The following is a 22,747-nucleotide window of genomic DNA, read 5'->3' as shown; positions in this document are numbered from 1 at the left end:
CTAGGCACACTCTTGGGATACATGACGGTACTTATAACCAGGTCTGTCATAGACCTGTGGGCAAAGGAGAAAAGATTCAGATCCCTCAGATACCCACAGAGGACCAATTACCGCCAGAACGGGGCTGTGCTTTTTGCCAGACACAAAGTGGTATACAGTTTCCTGTCCTGCCGAAGCACACAGCCTAGTTGGAGATGGAGACACACACTGGAAAGCCAGACTAGAACGAACAAGCTGGACAGTGCAGAGCCTGGGAAGCCGCAGTGCTTGGGCAGCCTATGGCCGTGACTGTGTTTCTCGCTTCTTGCAGTTCTGGCGCTATGGAGACTGGGTAGACGTGGTGATTGATGACTGTCTGCCGACATACAACAACCAGCTGGTTTTCACCAAATCCAACCACCGCAATGAGTTCTGGAGTGCTCTGCTGGAGAAGGCTTATGCCAAGTAAGGCGACGTTCGGGATTAGGACACGCGACTACGGGTGGGGATGTGGATGTGAAGATGCAGCCAAAGTCTCTTCCACACTGGGCTTGGCACGTGTATACATGTTCGTATGTATTGTGGGAGTTGAGCCAAGACTCTGAGGCAGCTTGAGATCAGGTCCAGGCAGTAGGAGCCCTACCTGAAGAACCTAAAAACAAGACGAAATAAAGATGTGTGCAATGAATTGGCAGCTTCCCACAGCCAGCTCTTTGGTCCTGCCTTCCTGGTGGTGTTTTAAGTCTTGATCAGCTCCTGCATCTCTGGAGCTCAGCTCCTAGGATCTTAGTTGCTTAGAACCATAGGCTTATAGTGCGTTCATATAACCAAGCTGTCTCTTACGTTGGGCATTCCGCCTCCCCTGCCAGGTTTAGCAGATGGCGGAAGAGTGCTGTGGGGAAGTGGGGACAGTTGGTGACAATGCCTCTGGCCCTCTGTGGCCTTGTGCTAACTTAGCTGGTCATACTTTCTGGAGCTCCCGGACTCCAGCTCGGCTTTTGTCCTCTCTCCAAGGCTCCATGGTTCCTATGAAGCTCTGAAAGGTGGGAACACCACAGAAGCCATGGAGGACTTCACAGGAGGGGTAACAGAGTTTTTTGAGATCAAGGATGCTCCCAGCGACATGTACAAGATCATGAGGAAAGCCATCGAGAGAGGCTCGCTCATGGGCTGCTCCATCGATGTGAGTGTGGTTCCTTTTCCTCAGTTAGCAACAGCCCACAGCTTCCTTCTGAGATGGGGTGAATGCTTTAAGGGGCAAGAGCCAGGTCTGTGAGGTGGATCATTGGTAAGGGCACGTATACTAAACCTGAGGTCCTAAATTGGATCCTTGGGATCCACGAGGTAGAAAGAAACAACTTTCCTTTAATGTCTGCATGCACCTCACCCCACAGTAAATAAATAAATGTTAAAAAAATAAATAAGTAGGAACTACCAGTAATTCCAGCAATTTAGGAGTTGAGGCAGGAGGGTTATTAGTTTTGGGCCAACCTGGGATGCATAGTGAGATCCTACTTAAAAAAAAAAAAAAAAAAAAAAAGAAGAAGAAAAAAAGAAAAAAGAGCATGAATAATTCTTGACTTTAAAATTTGGGGGTTTTTCAATGGAAATTTATTCCTGGGGATGGGGTGGTTCCCAATAAAGAAGACTGAGCAAAGATATTCCAAGCCCTAGAATTCTGGTAGAAATAGATCCAGAGGCCCCACCAAGAGGCCTATGGACCTAAGCCCACCATTTCCCTTAGAAAGAGCCCCAGTGGCAGAGCCGTGACATCACGTCAGTTCTTATGCTTTGTGCTGCTGTCTGGAAGACCTCCCTGAGACCCTCTCTCAGTGTATTGAGGTGATAAGAACTGAGACAGGAAGGAGGAGAGGACCCACCCTGACCTGGTTTCCAAGGGCTGCTTTGGGGACAGTAGTCTGGGGAGCTCCATTTCAGAGGAAGGGGCATGGCAAGCTTCCCCCTGTCTCTTTCTCTCCCAGCAGTCGCTGTGGGCAGGAAGGCTCAGTTGTCAGTCAGCATAAGCACACCACCCAGAACTCTCCTTTCACTACTGCTCTTCTGCATCTTTTCTGCATTTGTGCACTGTTGATGTCTCCTCTTTTCCTTTGTCTGCCTCTCCCCTCTTCTGTGTCCTTCCCTTCCCACCCTTCCTTGTTTGTTCTCTTTCCCTTTCCTGGGTTCTCCACTTTCCTTCCCATCCGGCCTCAGGATGGCACGAACATGACTTACGGAACTTCTCCTTCCGGTGTGAACATGAGGGAGTTGATTGCGCGGATGGTGAGAAATATGGATAACGCGCTGCTCCGAGACTCAGACCTGGACCCCAGGGGCTCAGATGACAGGCCAACACGGGTGTGTACACCTCCAACTATCCAGACTGACTGGCACCCCCTGACTTACATCCTGCTGAAGTCGACTCAATGCTCCAGAGAAGCCAGTGCCAACAGAATAAATTCCCTCTGCTTTGTTAACTCTCCTACAAGGAATGCAGGGCCCCGGCATCCTCCTGTTTAAAAGGCACTCGTGCTTACCGAAGGACTGAGCCGTACAGAAAAAGAGAGGAAAATTTAGCCTGTGTTTTCCCATGTAAAGACAACTGCCCAGCTTTTAGTGTGTTGTTCTTTCTAGCACACACTTAAACTGTATTTTTGTTTTTAAAATCCTGTCTTATTATATGTTACATCTTTGCAGCCTGATTTTTTTGTTGTTGTTGTTGTTGTTCAGGCTCATATTTTTAAAATGCAGCTAAGTATTCTTTTATATCATCTTAGTAGCTGCACACTATTCTAATGTTCAAATATGTTACAATTTACTTACCAACGCTCTGTTATCGAATAGAGGGTTTTTTTAAGTCTGTGTTTCAAAGTGATATAATAAGCATTTCAACAGAGACACCTTTGTATAATAGACCCACAATGGCTTCTGTGGGACAGATTCCCAAGAGTAAAACTTCTGGGTCAAAATGACAGGCTGTGTAGAGCTGAAAATCATCTTGTGCAGCCTCTGAGGTATAGGTGTGACGACCAGGGAGCATCCTGCCCCAGTCTGGGTGAGGAATGATATCTAAGAGACTAAGATGAAGAAAACTTAAAGGCTCACCCACTCCTGTCACCCGAAGGCGGCTTCAGGAATTTACACCCATGTGGCTCCCAGGAGCTCCCCCAAAGCTGTTGTTAGCAGGCCAGCTGGTGCTGGGATGCCTGTCAAGTGCCCAGTGGGCCTTGCTGATCCACCCTTGTGCCTGCCGATCCTCTAGACCACATCTTCTGCCCCTGTAACAGCTCTCCCTGCACTCAGGTACAGCCATGTCACAGCAGGGAGCCACCCAGTATTCCTAGTACTGGGAGCAGGGACAGAGATTTCTTGACTTTCGTGTTCTAGGTTAAAGTGTGAGGGAAATGAGGAGATGCCAAGAGAAAAGTTGAGATGTGTGAGTTTTATTAAACTCCCCTTCTCAATTTCTTCTTTTGGAATACTCAACTCTTGATAGGCTCAGAGAAAGGCACAGACCCCAGATGTCCCCTCTCCTCTGCTGAAGGGGTCTAGAAGGGAGGGGCAGATCCTTTGACTCACCGCCTGTTCCAGCACCCACCTTGCTCTCTGGCCGTCAGGGCAGTGTGATCAGCTAGGGGGGCTAGGGCCTCATCTTCCCGTTGTTCTTAAAAAGGCCTCTGATGGGTTGGGGGCCTCTGATCCCGGCGATAAGGCATTCTGTCATTCTGAGTCTGCAATAACTCAGAAACGGACCGGTATGAACTCTTGTCTCCAAGCAGCAGAACTGTTGTCCCCAGCTGCCTGATAGGCTGTCTGGTTGTTGCCCTGCAGACGATTGTTCCGGTGCAGTATGAGACAAGGATGGCCTGTGGGCTGGTGAAAGGTCATGCCTATTCAGTCACCGGGCTGGAGGAGGTGAGTCTGGTGGAGCGTGGTGGGGCCTGACAACTTTCTGTGCCTCCTTCACCACCCAAAGAGCTTGCCACTTAGGTCCAAGCAGGGTTCCTGGGGTGTAGGGGGGCCTGTGGGACCTAGGAGAGTTAGACCTGGCTGCAGATGCTTCCTGATTCGGCTGTGTGTGCGTATGCGTGTGCATGTGCGTGTTTGTGTGGGTTTTGCCTTGTTTTGAAACGGTGTCTCTCTCTGAGCTGGACCTTACCAGTTGGTTAGATTGCTTGGCCAATGAACTCCAGGCATCCCTCCCTCCCTGTGCTAGGGTTAAAGACATGCTTGTCTGCGCCATCTTTTTACGTGTGTGCTGGGGATCTGAACCTGGGTCTCTATTCTTGATCCGCAGGTATTTTGCCAGCTAAGCCATTTCCCTGGTACTTCTCTTTGCTTTTAATGCTGAAGATGGGAATTTTTCTAGTGTTTCCAAGGAATGATTAGAAATACTGCTTTTGTCCTACAAAATTGGGTTGTTTTTTTTTTTGTATTGCCATGCTTCCTGTTCTCATGTTCACTTGCAATATTTTGCTGCCTGTGGGGCTTCTGAATTTTCCTGGGTCATTTCCCAAGCAGGAACACTGTTGCTATAACATGCAGTTGAGTAAGTTAAGCCCTGGAAAAAGGAACGGCCTGAGGGAGGCTGTGTCTGCATCCCCCAGTGCACATGACTAGAGAATGGGGAATCTTTTTCTAATTGGTCGATTGAGAGGAGACATCTGCCTGTAGTTTTGCCAGCAGGAACCTGTTGGTGTACTTTTTAAAAACTTATCTACATTTCTTTTATTTTTTTTCTCCCTATTCCACCCCAATCCCTTCCAACACCCCAATACCAGGTAAGAGAGAGAAAGGGCTAGTGGGAGGGGGGTCACAGTTCTCTTAGCTGCTTCCTGCTGGTTAGGGTCATCGGGTTCATTCGAGCCAGTCTAATCATCAGTTCAGGAGCTCACCAACTTCTTATCTCACAACAGAAACCAGGAGCAGCCAGGGGGAAGCAGAAGCAGTGTTGTTTTTTCTTGGGGTTCCTCCACACTGGGCTCTGGCATTTATTCTCTCTCCAGAGTCCTCAGATTTAAACTATCTGCAGCTGGCAAAGAGCTCCTCTCAGAGCCCACATGAGGCAGATAGTCTGCTACTGTGGACCGTCTAAATCAGTCCCACATCCCACACGTGGGACCAACACGAAACCATGCTTATATACACAACAGGAATCTTTTAAAAAAACTCATACAGAGGGCTGGTGAGGTGACTTGGTTGGTAAAAGCCCATATTGTGTAAGCCTGCAGCTGTTCAAACCTGAAACCCATGGTAGAAGGATGACTGACTCCAGAAAGTTGCCCTCCAATGTCCACACATGCCCTAAACACATAGGCGCACACACACACACACACACACACACACACACACACACTAAAAATAGATGCTGGAGAGGTGGCTCTGCAGTTAAGAGCACTTATTGCTCTTCCAGAGGACCTGGATTTGGTTCCCAACGCTTCAGGTGGCTCACAACCACCTGTAGCTCTAGCTAAAGGGAATCTGATAGCCTCTGGCCTTCTCAGGCATGGAGATATGTGGTTCACATAAACTCATGTGGGTAAACATACATCCACATAAATAAAATAATAATAATAAGCCAGGCATGGTGGCGCACGCCTTTAATCCCAGCACTCGGGAGGCAGAGGCAGATGGATCTCTGTGAGTTTGAGGCCAGCCTGGTCTACAAAGCGAGTCCAGGACAGTCAGGGCTACACAGAGAAACCCTGTCTCAAAAAACCAAAAATAATGATAATAATAAAAGATAAAGTAAAGCCCACACAGAAATACTTAATATGTTCTTAGAGCCTCACTGTAAATGCTTCTCCCCTCCACCAACACATGCAATGGTCAGACTCCTTACCCTGTCAGAGGCTTCTGCTTTGTCCACCTGGCCAGGGCCTGGCAGACAGACTTCATGCTGGATTCTCTCAACTTCTACCCCAGCCCTGACAGCAAGTCAGATGCCCATCTCTCCAGACTTGCTCAGGCTTCAGAGCTGTGTCTCTTTGCCCCAGGCCCTGTTCAAAGGCGAGAAGGTGAAGCTGGTGCGGCTGCGGAACCCCTGGGGCCAGGTGGAGTGGAACGGCTCTTGGAGTGATGGGTAGGTGAGGCAGACAACGGAGCGGCAGAGCCTGGGGTGCCGAACCAGGTACCAAACCAGGAGAGTACTGCTGGCACCGTGCCACATCACCTTCAAACCAATGACCTGCAGAGAAGGATACGGGCTTCCAAAAGGTCTGGGGGTGAAAGCAAGGGAGCCAGGGTCTCGGTGAACACGATGGTGGCTGTAGGTTTGAAAGGAATGAGTCTGGAAGAGTTATATTCCGTGCTGGGTTCTGGACTAAGCAGGCATTCCCTTCTTGGTGTCTCTTAGCCTCAGCTGTGAAATGGAAGCAGTACCAGCACTTTCTGGGTGTGTGTGTGGGGGGGCATGCATAAATGTGGTGTCTGGGGAAAGTGTGTAACTGAGTCCAAGATATCTGCTCCTTTGCCATCCACATACTCAAGTCCTGTGAAAGAATTTTACTGCTTATGGCTGGAGAGATGGCTCAGTGGTTAAAAGTACTGTCTGCAATTCCAGAGGTCCTGAGTTCAATTCCCAGCAACCACGGGGTGGCTCACAATCATCTATAATGGGATCTGATGCCCTCTTCTGGCCTGCAGGTGTACATGCAGATAGAGCACTCATACTAAAATAAATAAATATTTTTTTAAAAAAAGAATTTAACTGCTTATCTCTGAAACAAACAAACAAACGAAACACAAACAGACTGGGACCAACAAGATAACCACCGTGGCGAAGCCATCACAAAGGCTTCCGAACTTTCCAAGCCCCTCTAGAGCTCTCTCCGTCGCTGAGCTAGGTCGTCCCTACTAAATGACAGGCAGCCCCTTGTGCTTGGACAGTGAGACTCAACAGGCCTACTTCCAGGCCCTGTGCTGATCTGCTCTTAGAGACTCTGCTTGCATCGTAGCAGTGCTTGGTCGCTCCTGGTCCTTTCAGCCACACACTCATTCACTTAGCAAGTGTTCATCGATCACCTGTTAACTAGGAGGCACAGGGCAGAGCCCTGAGGATAGTCATCTCTCAATGATGATGGTGAGCCTGCCGCCTCCTACAGTCATATGCATCCCTACCCTTGTCACTCAGCCAAGTGACAAACCCTTTCTTGGAGCTGACTCTGTGCCTCTGAGGGTGTAGAGAGGAACACAGAAACACAGGCTTGTTCTTGTGGGATTCAGGTTCGGTGGCGGGATCACAAAGTTACCTGAAGGTAGAGCTGTTCGAAAGGTGCTCTGTGTGATGGGAGGTCCTCACTGCCCCATCATTGCCTCTTCCATAGCCTAAGACACCCGCAACGACCTTGCTGTGTTTCCAGACTGACTCAGAGCCTTGACACCTTTCCTGCTGACTCCTTCCTTGTAGGAGCTGCTGAATGCGGCCATGTCTTTCAGCAATCTCCACTTTGACTCCAGGGCATCCTTGCTCCCAGCGCACCCTGAACCACAGTTAGCTTAATTCTAACCCAGTGAGCCTGAGACACAATGTGCTTACTTCCTCACTCCGGAGGAGAGAACGTGTAAAAGCATCCAGTTTTAGAAACAGTTCTGGGTTGTTTCCTGGCCAGAAAGGAGAGCCATCTACATGCTTGCTCTTAGCAGCTCAGTGGGAAACAAGCTAACAGTCTCGATGAGTTATTTCTTGAACTCATCATAGTTCCCGGGTAGATGGTGTAATTGTTTCCCCTCTGCAGCTGAGGACATCATCAAAGCTGACAGGTCAATCGGCAGGTCTAAAGATCCACAGCTGTCTGTTACCACAGGAGAAGCCCAGTTTGCCTATTTGCAGAATCAAACTCTGAATGAGGAGACTATTCAGCCAGAGACAGCCAAGCCCTTGTGACCCTACTAGAGGAGTTTGGTCTTGGTACTGAAGGTGGTGGAATTGACTACAGGCCTGAGGGTAGCAGGGCAGGGCTGTGTTTTGATGGTGCAAACTGCCTGTGGTCTGGATATGGGCTTCTCCGACTTTGTATTTCTCTGATCCTCTGACACACCCCACATCAGGCCTCCCCTTCTTCCTCCTCCTCCTCCTTCCTTAATCCCTCCATTTTCCTACCAGTTGGAAGGACTGGAGCTTTGTGGACAAAGAGGAGAAGGCCCGCCTACAGCACCAGGTCACTGAGGATGGAGAGTTCTGGTAAGTTCATGACCAGGGAGGTGAGGGCAGGGAGGTGAGACCTCAGTCCCCAATCAGAAGCCACCAAGCTTCATCTTTGGCACATCTGGGCCCTGTCTTCCCACTGGGGCTCAGAGCCTAGCAAAGATGAGGTTCTGAAACGAAAGGCCTACGTCATGGCAGTGACTGAGCTCAGGCCCAGGTCTGCACATGGCAGCTCATGTCCCAGCTGCCCTTGCGAACTGGCTCCCTTCTGAGCCAAGGGGATCTTCTTACCTGATGTCCAGTGCCAGCCTTATTCTGATCATGTCAGCCTTCTGAATCTCAGTGGACAGGGGTTTCCTTGTGCGATGCCTATGGTCCCGTAAGGTCTCAGATGCATTTATTTGTGACACCATTGTCCTTAAAACCATCCTTTCCCAAGTGACATCTCTTTTCCCTGTGCCTAAAATGTGGCTGGCAATGGTGAAACACGCAGTAACATTTGGAGAACTGATTTTTCAGCTCTCGCTCATCAAAGACAAATAAGGAGTCATTACTGTAAGGCATGGTGATAATTTGGGATAGATAGTTAGAAATGGCAGTACCAGTCACACACCTGTTAAGTCCATCACTTGGGAGACTGAGGCAGGAGGATCAAAAGGTCAAGACCAACCTAGACTACAGGATGACATCCTGTCTCTGCAAAGCAAGCGAACAAGCAAGCTGACAACACCAGGGTCTTCTGGGGACTTTAGTTGGCTGTTTCAGCCCTGGAATCTTCCCTTCATCAGCCTTGTGTGAGTCTCTCCTCTTTCAACCTCTCAGGATGTCATATGACGACTTCGTCTACCATTTCACAAAGCTGGAGATCTGTAACCTCACGGCTGACGCCCTGGAGTCTGATAAGCTTCAGACCTGGACGGTGTCTGTGAACGAGGGCCGCTGGGTGAGGGGCTGTTCTGCCGGAGGCTGCCGTAACTTCCCAGGTAAGGTGAAGGTCTAGGCAGAACTGATTCCAGGCAGAACAACATCAGCTGTCATTTACTAAGCTTAAAGAAGCACTGCCTTCTCAAAGCCGCCTCATTTAATGAAGGAAACAGCCGTGAGGGATCTCCAATAGGTACCTCTGCCGGCAGCAAAGGTTGAAGCAGGAAACTGTCGGAACACCACGTCCATAACGTCAAAGATATACTTGAGGCCCTGGCAGCTACCGCAGTAGTCATGCAGAGATGCTGAAAGGCTGACCGAGTCAGTGGCTTCAGAGATGGAGGGGAGAATTCAGATTTAGGGAAGGAGTGGTAATGGTGCCAAGGGTCCCAGTACACTGACCTCAGTGGATGAGTCAATACTGTAACATAGACTGTACGGAACAAAAGTTGGTGTGTTGTTTTTGAGTGTGGTTAGTTGTGGATTTACAGTAAGAGGACTTTAGTTTATGACATGAAAAGTTTGGGTGCCTTTTGACTAACAGTCAAGGTAAAGATTTGTAATAGAGAACTGAAGTCACCTACATGCTAGAGTAGACTTGGCTATATAACAAAAACTCAGTGAGAATGATGAAAGATGGTTCAGTGTATAAAGAGCTTGCCAGATAAACTGAGTCTGCATCCCCAGAACTCCTGTAAGAGTCAGGCACAGTAAGTCATGATCTACAGTTAGATGGGGAGTGGAGACAAGAGGATCTCCAGAAGCTCAGGGGCAGGTTAGCCCAGCATACGCAGCAGCAGACAACAGACACCCTCAAACAAGGTGGAAGGAGAGGACTGATGCGCAAGGCTGCCCTTTGACCTCCAGGGACATGCTGTGTCATGCATGCACCTGCTTTCACACACAAACACACATACATCATATACACACAGAACTCGGTATTCTATGATGAAAAGAAAGAGTAAATAAATGAGAGGAAAAGAGCAGTAGAGAGAAGTTAGACAAGAAACTGAGCTAAGACATGTAGCTCAGATGTCCTTGGAATGTAAAGGTCAGTTAGGAAGCAGAAGTTGTGCCAGGCAGTTGTGGTGCACACCTCTGATCCCAGTAGAGGCAGGCGGATCTCTGAGTTCGAAGACAGCCTGCTCTATAACCAAGACAACCAGGGCCACACAGAGAAACCTTGTCTCAAGAAAAAGAAGGAAAATAGAAGTCTCTCCATCTCTCTCTCTCTCACACAGCGAGTCGTGTGGGTCAGATGCCTAAGGAAAGGGCATAGGTGGAACCAGAGGAGAGCATAAAGCTATCAGCAAAGACCATGCAAGTTCAGAAGGGAGGCAGCATGAAGGTCTTGTGTGTCCCCAGCCCATGCAATTCCATCTGTAGAACAACTAGCTTAGTGAGGGCTACCATTGCTGTGGTCAAACACCAAAGCCAAAACACCTTGGGGGAGGAAAGGGTTTATTTGGCCTTTCACATCACTGTTCATCGTCGGAGGAAGTCAGGACTGGAACTCAAACAGGGCAGGAACCTGGAGGCAGGAGCTTATGCAGAGACCGTGGAGGGGTGCTGCTTACTGGCTTGCTCCCCAATGGCTTGCTCAGCCTGCTTTCCTATAGAACCCAGGACTATAGACTTACAGCCTGATCTTATGGAAGCATTAGCTCAATGGAGGCGCCCTCCTCTCTGATGACTGTAGCTGTGTCAAGTTGACATAATATTAGCCAACACACAGGTAGGGATCCCACTCAGAAATAATTAGACAAATGCTTGAATCATGCTTTCCATAAATATTTGTCAAGCCCCTAGTTTAGGGCATCTTATCTGGAGCAGGGAGCTGGCCTCTTAAACTTTTTACATGTGACTTCTTTTTGACGAGGGATTTTTACACAACCCTGCATATATAGGTATAAAATAAGTATGCAAATCAAACACTTACTGATAGTAAGTCATTAAGAAGTTTACTTGTTTGGAGAAACAGTCTCAGAAAAGACCCCTGGGCCCAGATATATTTGGTCCTTGTGGAGTTCCTGTCCTCTCCAGGTCATAATAACTCTCCCTTCTTTCATATGATTCCCTGCACTCTGCCAAAGATTTGGTTATGAGTCACAGCATCTGTTTTGATACACTGCTAGGTAGTCTTTCAGAGGCCCTCTGCAGTAGGCTCCTGTCCTGTCACTTGTTTTCTCCTATTTCCAATGTCCATCCCATTTGTCTTTCTAAGTGAGGATTGATCATCTTCTCCTGGGTCCTCTTTCTTGTTTATCTTCTGTAGGTGTACAGATTTTAATATGCTTATCCTATCTTATAGGTCTAGTATCCACTTATAAGTGAGTATATACCATATGTGTCTTTCTGCTTCTGAGATACCTCACTCAGGATGATCTTTTCTAGTTCCCACCATTTGCCTGCAAAGTTCATGATTTCCTTGTTTTTAATTGCTGAGTAGTATTCCATTGTGTAAAAGTATCACAATTTCTGTATTCATTCCATGAATTTATATAACCTAGAACCCCTGCCCAGATGTAGCCCATTGCAGCTCAGTATCCAAGTGGGTTCCCTAGTTAGGGGAACAGGGACTGTCTCTGACATGAACTCAATGGCTGGCTCTTTGACCTCCCCCCGCTACCAAGGGAGGAGCACTCTTGCTAGGCCACACAGGAGGACATTGTAGCCAGTCCTGAAGAGACCTGATAAGCTAGGGTCAGATGGAAGAAGAGGAGGACCTCTCCCATCAGTGGACTTAGAGAGGGGCAGGAAGGAGATGAGGGAGAGAGGGTGGGATTGGGAGGGAATGAAGGAGGGGGCTACAGCTGGGATACAAAGTAAATAAACTGCAATTAATATATAAAAAGAGAAGTTCACTTGTGGTACTGGAGAAGTGGCTCAGTGGCTAGGAGCACTGGGTGTTTCTCTAAAGGATCTGGGTTCAATTCCGAGCACCCACATGGCAGCTTACAACTGTCTGTAGCTCCAGTTAAACTGTCTGTAGCTCCAGTTCCAGGGGATCCATGGTACCAGGCATGCACCTGGTGCCCGTGTGTGTGTGTATGCAAAATACTCATAATAATACACATAAAATAAATCTTTAACATCAAAGAAGTTTACTTGTGAGCCTGAGCATGTAACACAGTTGATAGTCTTCTTGCCTAGCATGCATGAAGTCCTGAGTCAAATCCCCACACACAGAATAAAGCATGCATGATGGCACATGCCTCTAACCCCAGCACTCAAAGTCAGAGGAACTGTCTCAAAAAGTTAAGAGAAAATAAATGTAATTTTAAAACAGTTCATTAGTACGCGTGCAAGTTTACCAATTTTTTTGTGTAGCAACGAGATAGATGCACTTGTTTACTTTTACACGGTACTTTAAATCTTGTTGAATATAAGACACTGCAGGACACAGCATCTTCAACCTTTTTGAGGGTTGATGGATAGTTTGATGCTATAATTGTCAATCTCGAGAATTCCATTTATAGAAATAAGTAGTGCAATTTGCTAATTTGCTAGCAGTAACTTAGGGCCATTTCAGAAATTTCTAGGAATTCTGTCCTAATTCTAAGTCAAAATCCATTTAACGGGGACTGGAAAGATGGCTTAGAGGTAAAGAGCATTTATTCCTCTTGCAGAGACCCAAGTGTGGTCCCCACATGGTGGCCCTTTTCTGACCTCCATGCGTAGCAGGCATGCATGTGGTACACACAAACATACACACAGGCAAAACACCGTATTAAAAAAAACAAATCTTAAGTTGCCCCTCACCTTAGGGAAAAGAGGTGACAGGTTCCCTGTGTCACTTTCCTTCCTGCCCTTCCCCCAAGAAGCATATCTGAATGCGCGCTTCTTTTCCTGGGGCACAGACACTTTCTGGACCAACCCGCAGTACCGTCTGAAGCTCCTGGAGGAGGATGATGACCCTGATGACTCTGAGGTGATCTGCAGCTTCCTGGTGGCCCTGATGCAGAAGAATCGGCGCAAGGACCGGAAGCTGGGGGCCAACCTTTTCACCATTGGCTTCGCCATCTACGAGGTATGAAGACCCCCCTTGCCCCCCTCCAGGCCCCCCCGCACAGGAAACACACCTTTCCAGAGGGGAGGATTGGGAGTTTTCAGCAGGGCCCTCTGGCTTTCCGGGTCCTCGGTTACCTCCCGGGGCTCCTGCTCTCCGGCCCACACACGTTTGTAACCAGCACTGGGGCTGGCAGGGCGGGAGCAGTGGTTAAGAGCCTACAGTCACTCTCTAGTTGCTGCCATTTCCCTTCCGCCGACTCTGTACCCTCATTCATACCAGAGGTATTGTTTTTCTTTTCTTTTTTCTTCCAGGTTCCCAAAGAGGTATAGCAGTGGCAGCGGCCAGCCGTGGCGTGCAGCATTCCCTGGGGGTCCTAAGTCTGTCTGTGGCTCCCTGAGAAGCTTCCTGGTAGGGTTGGTGAGCAAGGCTGACAGGAGGGTACCATACCCCATATTGCTCATTTCCTCCCTTCCACCAGGATGCCCCGCCCATCAAACACACAGACCTTCACACTCTCATTCTTCCGCGCTCCTACAGGTACGCGCTCGCAGAGACACGCTTGAAGGGTAGGAGAATTACCTCCTTCCCTCAGAATCCAGTCAGATTTCTTCCCAATCTCTGGGGCATTTGGCAGCCTGAGGGATTTGGAGTTGGGGATCACCAGTTCTGGTGAGTGGCCCTGTCTAGGGAGAGCACAGACCTGACCTTCATTTCTGAATCACACACACACACACACACACACACACACACACACACACACAAAGAAGACTAAGTGAGATATGGAACTCCCGTGGCGTTGAACAATTTGAGGCCTTAGGAATTGGAAGTAGGTAGGTAGAGTCCGTGAGATGTCCGAAGAGTTAGGAAGGGGCCCTTGGAGGGGACTGTGGGTAGGTCCACGCAACCCGCCCAAGGGGCCCGGTTCTCTTGGGCTCTCGTCCTCAGATGCACGGCAACAAGCAGCACCTGCAGAAAGACTTCTTCCTGTACAACGCCTCCAAGGCCAGAAGCAGGACCTACACCAACATGCGGGAGGTGTCCCAGCGCTTCCGGCTGCCCCCCAGCGAGTATGTCATTGTGCCCTCCACCTACGAGCCCCACCAGGAGGGGGAGTTCATCCTCCGGGTCTTCTCTGAGAAGAGGAATCTCTCCGAGTGAGTACCAGCCTGGCTTTCCCCAGCTGTCCCCAAGAGGTCACTCGCGCGGCCGACCCAGCCTACAGCCAGGAGGCAGCTGGACCAAGTTCCTTCAAGGTGCTTGGGATATATCCACTGGCCCTTTCACCACCCTGGAGCCATCACTCCACTTCCCTCACTTTCTTGATTACTTTTGCAGTCCTGGAGAGTAAACCCAGGGCCTTGTGCGTGCCAGGCAAAGCACTCTGCTGTGGCTTCTCTCTCTCTCTCTCTCTCTCTCTCTCTCTCTCTCTCTCTCTCATATTATTTATTTATTTATTTTTTCAAGACTGTGTTTAACTAAGTTTCCCAGGCTGGCCTTGAAATCACCCAGATTGGCGTCAAACCTTTGATCCTCCTGTCCCAGCCTTCTGAGGAGTTATAATTATAGCCCCGTGGCACTAGAGCAGTCCACAACAATTTATTCACTCCGTTCATCCTGCAGATATTTGTTGAGCACCCTTCCTGTCCAAGTACTCTTGTAGGCACTGGGGACAGCGGAGTGAATTAAACAGAAGGCTTTCGCTGCCTTCATGGAGCTTAACCCTCTAGGAACAAGGGACAAGGAAGCGTACCGTGACATTTTAGATTCACAGAAATGATAAGCAGCAAAAACACAGCACAGGATGGGTTTGCGGGCAGTGAGGATGGTTGAAATGCAGGGAAGCCAGCAAGGCTCCATCCCTGCCTTGGCCCTCAGATGCCCTGATGAACCCTGCCTCTCTGAGTTCTGTCCCTGGGAGAGGCGCAAGGTCTGTGGCTAAGTAGCCGGGCTATGCTTTGTGGAAGCGCTGGCAACCCCAACAAGTAGCTGTGCCCTGGGGCTCTCTGGGAGTGGGGTCTACGTAAGGCTGGCTCCTGGAGTGAGTGTTTGGTCCCAGGGTTTTTTTTAGATCTAGTCTCCGCTTGACCACAAAGAAGCTATGAGACCTGAAATTTTCATGGGGTGATTCCTACTTGGTCCGGGGGATACTGAGACACCCTATGTTTGTGTTTTTCACAGGGAAGCCGAAAACACGATCTCTGTGGATCGGCCAGTGGTAAGTGGGTAGGCCTTTAGATATGAAAAGATATGGAGGGTCACATTCCCAGCCCAGGCAGGGGCAGAAGGAATGATTCTTCCACTGTAGAACCGTTTAGCTGGTCAGAAGCCCAGGAGCGTGCAAGAAGAGAAAGTCTGTTATCAGTTTAGAGGATGGCAGCTAGACTTAACCAAGCAACGACAAGGGCAGCTAACATTCGATTATGAGGTTGGGTCACATCTGATTTCTCACCCAGAGAGAAGGAAATACACTAGGGTCAGGACCCAGGGTCAGAACCTGGACCATTCACCTCTTACCTCGGTGACCTGGACAAGTTACAGAGCCTCTCTGACTCAGTTTTCTACTCTGCAAAATGGGGATAATAATAATGTCCCAGCTGAGCTTGTAGGGTTTAAATCAGTAAAGTCACACGTGTGCCATGCCTGGTATAGCATGTACGCCATAAGGGTGTTTCCAGGCATCCTTCACATGTGTGGCTTACACCATTTTTTTTTTTTTTTAACATTCTGAGAAGTGGATGAGGCTGTCATCTCAGCTTTTCACTTGAGAAGGTGGTGGCTCAATAGGGTTAAATGGTTTCCTTGCATTCCTAGAGGCAGGAAGTGGTGGACAGGGCAGCCGAGAACTCAAGTTCAGATTCTCCCAACTTCAGGCTTACGGAAGCAGTGTGTGTGCCCGTGAGTGCATGCGTGTGTTGTGTTGTGGGGGGGGGGGGGGTTGAGGAGTATCAGGTCTTCCACTGTACACCTCATTTTAGAGGCGCAGCTGGCTCTTTCTCATCCCGTGGATGCTGTGGCAGTGTAGAGTATGTATCGGAGTCTCACGCTCAAGACCTCACGGACTGGGGGCGTGGCTGAGTTTAGAAAGTCTGCCTGGCGTCCACAAGGCCCTGGACTCCGCTGTAGCACTGCTTAAAAAGGGGAGGAGGGCGGCTTGTGGCACGTTCCCCGGGTACGTCGGGTCAACGTAGGGTTCCTAGCGTCCCCGCATAACTGTTTGTCAACAGCTTTCGAATGACGCATGGTGGCCTAGGTGGATTTCTGTGAGTCTGAGGCCAGCCTGGCTACAGAGCAAGTTCCAGGATAGCCACAGCTAAACAGAGAAACCTGCCTTGGGGGCGGGGGTGGGGGGAGAGAGAGACTCAGCTTCAGTTTTGGAGGGACAGTGTTGGTGGCTCAGCTGACTTGCCCCAGGGAGTAGCAGGCCTGGCTTCTCGTCTAGGCTAAACCTTCACAAAAGAAGCCCCAAACACGTGGAAACCCATATTACATCTCCCTGTTAAGCGTTTGCCTAAATGTTAAAAGCAAAATCTCCTCCAGCAAAGTCGTTTTTCACACAGGTTTGACTGAGCCACATTTTAGTAACCAATTTCACATTGAAAGACTGGCAAGGTCCTGTCCCTCCCCAGCAGGGGAGTAGCAAAACCAAGTTTAGCAGCTGTCAGTCTCTTGACGTGGCAGGAGAATGCTCTTCTCCTCTCGCCCTCCACGCCCTTTAAAAATGGTATTTGCTTATTTATTTGTTTCTGTGCTTGCACCAGGCACACACACAGAGGTCAGAGGACAACCTGTGGCAGTCAGCTCTCTTATTTTACCAAAACACATATTTGGGTGACAAACGCTTTTACCCTTGGAGCCATCTCATCGGCCTTCATACCCTTTTACGCTCCAATCGATCCCAATATCTGACACCAGAACCTTGAGACATGGGCTATCCTAAGAACTTGACTATTTCTCACTTACTGGTTTGTTTTCTTGTTTTTTGTTTTTTTCCTACGCAGAAAAAGAAAAAGAACAAGGTGGGTGTAAGAGGGTGAGTGGGCAGGGCCTTGTGCATGTGTCTGTATAGATATGCGCACGTGTGTGTAGGCATTTCTAACACGTGTGCGTACGTAAGACTTCTCCCTTTTCTCCTCGGAGCCCCCGCTGGCTTGGGTGCTCTTCCAGGGGCTTGCCATGCATTTCTCCGATCTCACAGCGATCCTGGGACAGTGATTCCGCTATCAGTCCCGTTTTTAGAGGAAGAAAAGGAGGACAAATTAGCCTTGCTGAGACCACACAGCCAGAAAGGGACATAGTGGCGCTGGAGCCAGGCGGTTGCCCAGAGCCTGTGCCCTGAGACACCACAGCCCTCAGACAAGGTGTGGGTGCTTATGGTGGTCCCGGGGATGTGTCACAGAGCTTGGGTGCTGGTCTATGCTAAAAGGAACATCTACCATATGGTGTTCAGCCTCCTCTCCCCGTGTAACAGCATCTGCAAATAGCTACTGGTTATGCTTTCTAAAAGTGAGGGTTCACATTGAGAGAGGCGAAGCCAAGCGCCAAGGGCACATGGCTAGCGAGTGGGGACATTGGAACCAGTGCCGTATATACCTCCCCCGGGATCTGTCTCTCGTCCTCACCTCTCTGGTGTCCCTCACGCCCCAGTGCCTGTGTTGTCAAGACCTGCGTGTGTGTCTCTAAGTGCATGGCTGGTAGAGAGGCCCCACGGCCGTACCCTGCCCATGGTCCCCTCAGATCACCACCTCTGCTGGTGCTGAGGTGCCCACGAGCTTGACTTGCTTGGGCAAGAGCTGTTGTTTAGAGGAGCAAGCTGGGCTCTAAGGGGCCTCCTGGAGCCCAACCTGGCAGAGCTGCTTTCCCACATGCCCCCTGGGTGACCCACACAAATAGCACAGAAGGAGAGTGGGTCCCCCTGCTCTTTTGGCTGAGACTGCTAAGATTGGCTGTTCTTGGCCCCAAAGCCCCCCGCTGCTTGCCACCACACCAACACAGGTAGGGCCTGTAGCCTCTGCGCTTCCATGGATATAACCTTAAAGCAACCTACCTGTTTCTGTAGCACCTTCGGGGTTTGCACATACAGTTTTACATTCCCTCACTCATCTGGTCCCCACAAAGGCCCTGTTAGCAGGAAGTCAGGTTTCACCAGCTCCAGTACCGGATGAGTACATTGCCAGTGAAGGCATTTCTTACGTGAGGGGAGGGCTGGTCAGGGCAGACATGACCCCCAACAGCAGATGCTGAGAGGTTCCTTGGGTAGGAGGGAGTGGAGCCCTGCTCTCTGCTCAGACAACCTTGAACTTGTGGTTGTTTCCTGCCACCAGGATGGACCTGAAAAGCCTCATTTTTAATGGGTTTTACACTGAGTTTCTGGGAGACGTCAGTGTTTTTCCAGTTGAAAAACAAATCTACAAAAGTACTTGAAACTCGCCGATCACATCACATGGTGGTGCACTCAGTGGGCTACATAGACTCAGCCCCAAACAGAACAACCCACGCACACACTCACACACGCGCAGGCACACACACATACACACTCACACACACACTCACACACACACACACACACACACACACACATACACACACACACAAGCACACATACACATACATACACACACCCACACACACACACTCGCATACACACACACACATGTACACATACACAAACACACACACACTCACACACACACTCACACACTCGCACACACACATGCACACACACACACTCACATACACACACACACACACACACACACACACACACACTGAGCTCCAAAGCCCAGAAGGCCACACAGCTTCTCAGTGCAGAGATGGGACACGAACTGAGACTCATGCGCCTCAGTGACCATTTCCTCCTCACTGGACAAAACTGCTCCAGGGGGAGACTGCCTCTTCTGCCTGTCAGCCTGTAATCCTTGCTTCCTTCCTGCCCCCCCTTCTCTCCCCTCCCCAGCCCATCATCTTCGTTTCAGACAGAGCAAACAGCAACAAGGAGCTGGGTGTGGACCAGGAGGCAGAGGAGGGCAAAGACAAAGCAGGGCCCGATAAACAAGGGAAAGGCTCACAGGTTTCTGAGCATGCGGCATGGATGGGGGCGTTCAGCTTGCCATGGACGCTCTGCTATTTTCTGGGGGTCCAGGAGGGCTATGGTGGTTCCCAGGGGAGGGTCTCCCTAACACCAAGGGGTTTGGAGTCATCTCACTGACTTTTCCTCCCAGCAAGTTCTTCTGAACTTTTGGGGGTACATGTGTTGGGGTTGACTGCTACAGCAAGCCCGTCCTGGGATGGGACAGGCTGAGCGCAGCCCGCTGGATCTTTTCCAGCCAGGACGATAGAGAACCGGCAGACAAAGGCTGAGACAAGCCTGCTGGGGAGAGCGGAGCTGAACCCTGTCTCCATTCAGAATTGTTGGCAAGGGAGGAAAAAGGGCGGCAGCAGAAAGTGGGGTCCCCCGGCAGCCGTGCAGTCCTGCAGAACTCCGGGGCCATGTCCTCCTCCCAGGAGAACCCATGAAGTGGGGACTTAGCCACAAAGACAGAGGTGGCTGGAGGACCGGGCTGGAAGTCAAGCTCAAGAGAGTAGAGGAAGTTCTATCTGGAGGGGAGTGGGGGAATGGAGGGGGCCGTCTGCACGTTGGGGTGGTGTCCTCTGGCCTGAGGCGCCTGGGCTAGCAAGGCAGGCAGTAGAGAGCTGCGGAGCCTCGAGGATCACCGCTCATGCTCAGCAGGAAGACTGAGAACACGAGCCCCGTGCCAGCCGGTGCCGCTTTGTGGGGCTGTTTGGGGCACTGCGGCCTGGGTTCCCGTGAACCAGTCTCCTTTGTGTCCCCACAGACAGGGCCTGGCCACACGGACCAGGAGAGCGAGGAGCAGCAGCAGTTCCGGAACATCTTCAGGCAGATCGCGGGTGACGTACGTCTTTCTGTCCTTGCCCAGGACCCCCACCTCCTCAAGCGGCTCATTGTTGTAACAGAGGTCATTTCGGTCTAGCAGAACCAGAAGAGGTCTGCCGCACACAAGCCTGTGCCTTTGGGCTTGGGACTAACACAACCCCTCCCCCAGGGGCTCCCAGACTTCTGGCTAGGAGTTGCTTGCTGCAGTCTGGATGGCTGATGGGTGGACACTAGCCCACCTAGCTCAGGGGACCTCCCACATTTGGACAGCCGGGGACATGTCTTACGAAGCCTCGGCCCCACTGGTTGCTCTCCTCTCCCTCAGGACATGGAGATCTGTGCAGACGAACTCAAGAATGTCCTTAACACGGTGGTGAACAAACGTGAGCGACTCATGCCAGATGTGGGTGATGGGCAGGGCCCCCAGCTGTCTGAAAGCAGCTCCTCACCCTTCTCCATCCCCCCAGACAAGGACCTGAAGACACAAGGGTTCACACTGGAGTCTTGCCGAAGCATGATAGCTCTCATGGATGTATCCTTCCAGCCACCGTCCCCAACCCTCTGACATCTGCTCATAGGGTCAGGGCAACAGTTAAGGGTGTCCATGCCCAGGGAAAGGCTTATGGGGATCCCGACTCAGACGGTCCTGCACGCTGGCCTGGCAGAGGAGGTCAGGGAAGGATACTGCGTGGCGATTGGTCCTCGCCTCCAGCTCTTAACACCGGCTTGAAATCCTGTTTGGGGTGCTCCCCGAACAAGGATTGTTCTTAAGAGGACAGGCTCTGTGAGCTATAGAGATGGCAGGAACTCTGGTTAAGGGAGGATAAGGACAGAACCTGGGTCAGGAGCCCTGGGTGAGGCTGCTGGTTTAACCATCTTCCCTGCACAGTACCCTAGACGCCCCTCCTAGTTCAGGGGATTTTACTATGTGCCTGTGGCCCTGACATCCATCCTCCAGACAGATGGCTCTGGGAGACTGAATCTTCAAGAGTTCCATCACCTCTGGAAAAAGATCAAGGCCTGGCAGGTAGGAGGAGAACCTAATGTGGGAAGTGATGGACAGGGTTGCCAAGCCTGGCAGGTAGGATGAAAGCCTAATGAGGGAGGGTTAACTGGGGATTAAGTGTGTGATTGGTGTCTTCAAACTTTGTGTTTTCAGAAAATCTTCAAACACTATGACACAGACCATTCCGGCACCATCAATAGCTACGAAATGCGAAATGCTGTCAATGAAGCAGGTGCTGAAGGGAGAGAGGGTGACAACCTGAGAGCTGGGAAAAGCAGGATGGGATGGGAGACTACACTCCTAGACTAGCTTTTGTACTGATCTCAGGGCTTCTCTTCCAGTGGCTGCAACTTACCCTGTTAGGGTTCATTTCCCAGGCCAGCATGGCCAAGGGGCAGGGAAAGGAGACTGCAAGCCTGAGGACTTCATTCTTTTTTCTTCTCCTTGCTCTTCCAAGGCTTCCACCTCAACAGCCAACTCTATGACATCATCACCATGCGCTACGCAGATAAACACATGAATATTGACTTTGACAGCTTCATCTGCTGCTTCGTCAGGCTGGAAGGGATGTTCAGTAAGTGAGGGGTTCCCCTTCAGCTCTCTCAAGGCCCTCCAGTCCCCTTCCCCATGATACAGCCATTACTCTCTGAAGGCCAAGAAAAGGATGACAAGGGCAGAGATGCTGGTTATGCTCTGCATGGGTTTGTGAGGAGGGACAGCACTCAGCAGAGGCGTAAATGACGGGTCTGAGCACTCAGGTGATGCTCTCTTGTGATCCCAGAAGTTAGGTAGGAGGATCATGAATTCTAGGCCAGCCTGGGCTACATGGAGAGACCTTGTTTCCATACTAAAACAAGGGCTGGCAAGATGACTCAGCTGTGTGCGTCTGGTGGCTGAAAGCGATGAGGTGGAAGTTGCCCTCTGACTTCTACATGTGTTTTGTGGTACACGCTCACAGGCACCCAAGAATAAATTCTTTAAAAAGCAAACACAAGTAAACTAAGGCATCTCCCCACCCCACCCCCCAAAAAAAGGGCATCTGTAACTGGCTTTTGGCCTATGCTTTCTTTCCCACAGGAGCTTTTAATGCATTTGACAAGGATGGAGATGGTATCATCAAACTGAATGTTCTTGAGGTAAGAAACAGCACATCCTCTGACCATAGAACCCAAGATGGAGTCAGTGAAGTAGACTGGACCCCACGTGCTCCTCACACCCAGGAACTTAAAAGGGAGCCAAGTGAAGGTTGTGATTCCTGGGGCTTGTGTACCTTGGCCCCTAAGTTGCACTGTGCTGAGAAACTTTCCTAGGAAAGATCTAGGGAGAAGGAGCAGGCCGCTCCTTTAAGAACCTTTTCTTGTCTCATTCCCTAGAGACGATGGGCACCTCTTTGCTAGCTTTTGTACTGATCTCGGGGCTTCTCTTCCAGTGGCTGCAACTTACCATGTATGCCTGAACCGAACAGGCCTCATGCAAGACCAACCAGAATTCCAACTCAGCCCAACACAGCTAGAGCCATTTACCACAAAGAACCCAGTGGCTGTGCAGCCTGGCTGCCACCTGAAGGCTAGTATCTGCCTTGCTGGAGGTCTGCCGATTCTAAACTGCCTACTTAGCTTGCGCCGGGCTGTCCACAGCACCCACCACTGGCCACAGGAGCCCAGTCACCAAGTCTGCACTTAGGATGGGTCTACTCTGGAGTAAACAGGGCTGATACTCTGAGGTATCGGACAAAAATATGGCTGCATTCTGAAAAACGCTATCTGAATAAAGGTACACGTATGGCTGGTT

At 50.2% G+C, this 22,747-nt stretch overlaps 1 protein-coding gene across 4 annotated transcripts in view; it reads left to right on the top strand.

Annotated features, from left to right (window-relative positions):
• The window catches only part of Capn3 (calpain 3), a 45,042-nt gene extending 22,295 nt beyond the window's left edge, over positions 1 to 22,747 (top strand). Inside the window, exons 4-24 of one of the 4 annotated variants that reach the window (XM_060371430.1) lie at positions 311 to 444; positions 994 to 1,162; positions 2,191 to 2,334; positions 3,808 to 3,891; positions 5,973 to 6,058; positions 8,081 to 8,158; positions 8,945 to 9,105; positions 12,907 to 13,076; positions 13,370 to 13,381; positions 14,004 to 14,212; positions 15,237 to 15,273; positions 17,057 to 17,074; positions 19,012 to 19,125; positions 19,892 to 19,969; positions 20,276 to 20,333; positions 20,418 to 20,482; positions 20,909 to 20,977; positions 21,110 to 21,188; positions 21,414 to 21,530; positions 22,034 to 22,092; positions 22,386 to 22,747. In XM_060371430.1, coding sequence (XP_060227413.1) covers positions 311 to 444; positions 994 to 1,162; positions 2,191 to 2,334; positions 3,808 to 3,891; positions 5,973 to 6,058; positions 8,081 to 8,158; positions 8,945 to 9,105; positions 12,907 to 13,076; positions 13,370 to 13,381; positions 14,004 to 14,212; positions 15,237 to 15,273; positions 17,057 to 17,074; positions 19,012 to 19,125; positions 19,892 to 19,969; positions 20,276 to 20,333; positions 20,418 to 20,482; positions 20,909 to 20,977; positions 21,110 to 21,188; positions 21,414 to 21,530; positions 22,034 to 22,092; positions 22,386 to 22,412 — 1,968 coding nt within the window. In that variant the 3' untranslated portion in view covers positions 22,413 to 22,747. Of the gene's footprint in view, positions 1 to 310; positions 445 to 993; positions 1,163 to 2,190; positions 2,335 to 3,807; positions 3,892 to 5,972; positions 6,059 to 8,080; positions 8,159 to 8,944; positions 9,106 to 12,906; positions 13,077 to 13,369; positions 13,382 to 13,477; positions 13,728 to 14,003; positions 14,213 to 15,236; positions 15,274 to 17,056; positions 17,075 to 19,011; positions 19,126 to 19,891; positions 19,970 to 20,275; positions 20,334 to 20,417; positions 20,483 to 20,908; positions 20,978 to 21,109; positions 21,189 to 21,413; positions 21,531 to 22,033; positions 22,093 to 22,385 lie in introns of those variants that run through there. The other 3 variants (XM_060371429.1, XM_021639405.2, XM_060371431.1) reach the window with 3 other exon arrangements.

The sequence above is a fragment of the Meriones unguiculatus genome, chromosome 18 (assembly GCF_030254825.1).
Source record: "Meriones unguiculatus strain TT.TT164.6M chromosome 18, Bangor_MerUng_6.1, whole genome shotgun sequence".
In the NCBI taxonomy this organism is placed as follows: Eukaryota; Metazoa; Chordata; class Mammalia; order Rodentia; family Muridae; genus Meriones; species Meriones unguiculatus.
This window is presented reverse-complemented; position numbering and strand designations above follow the sequence as displayed.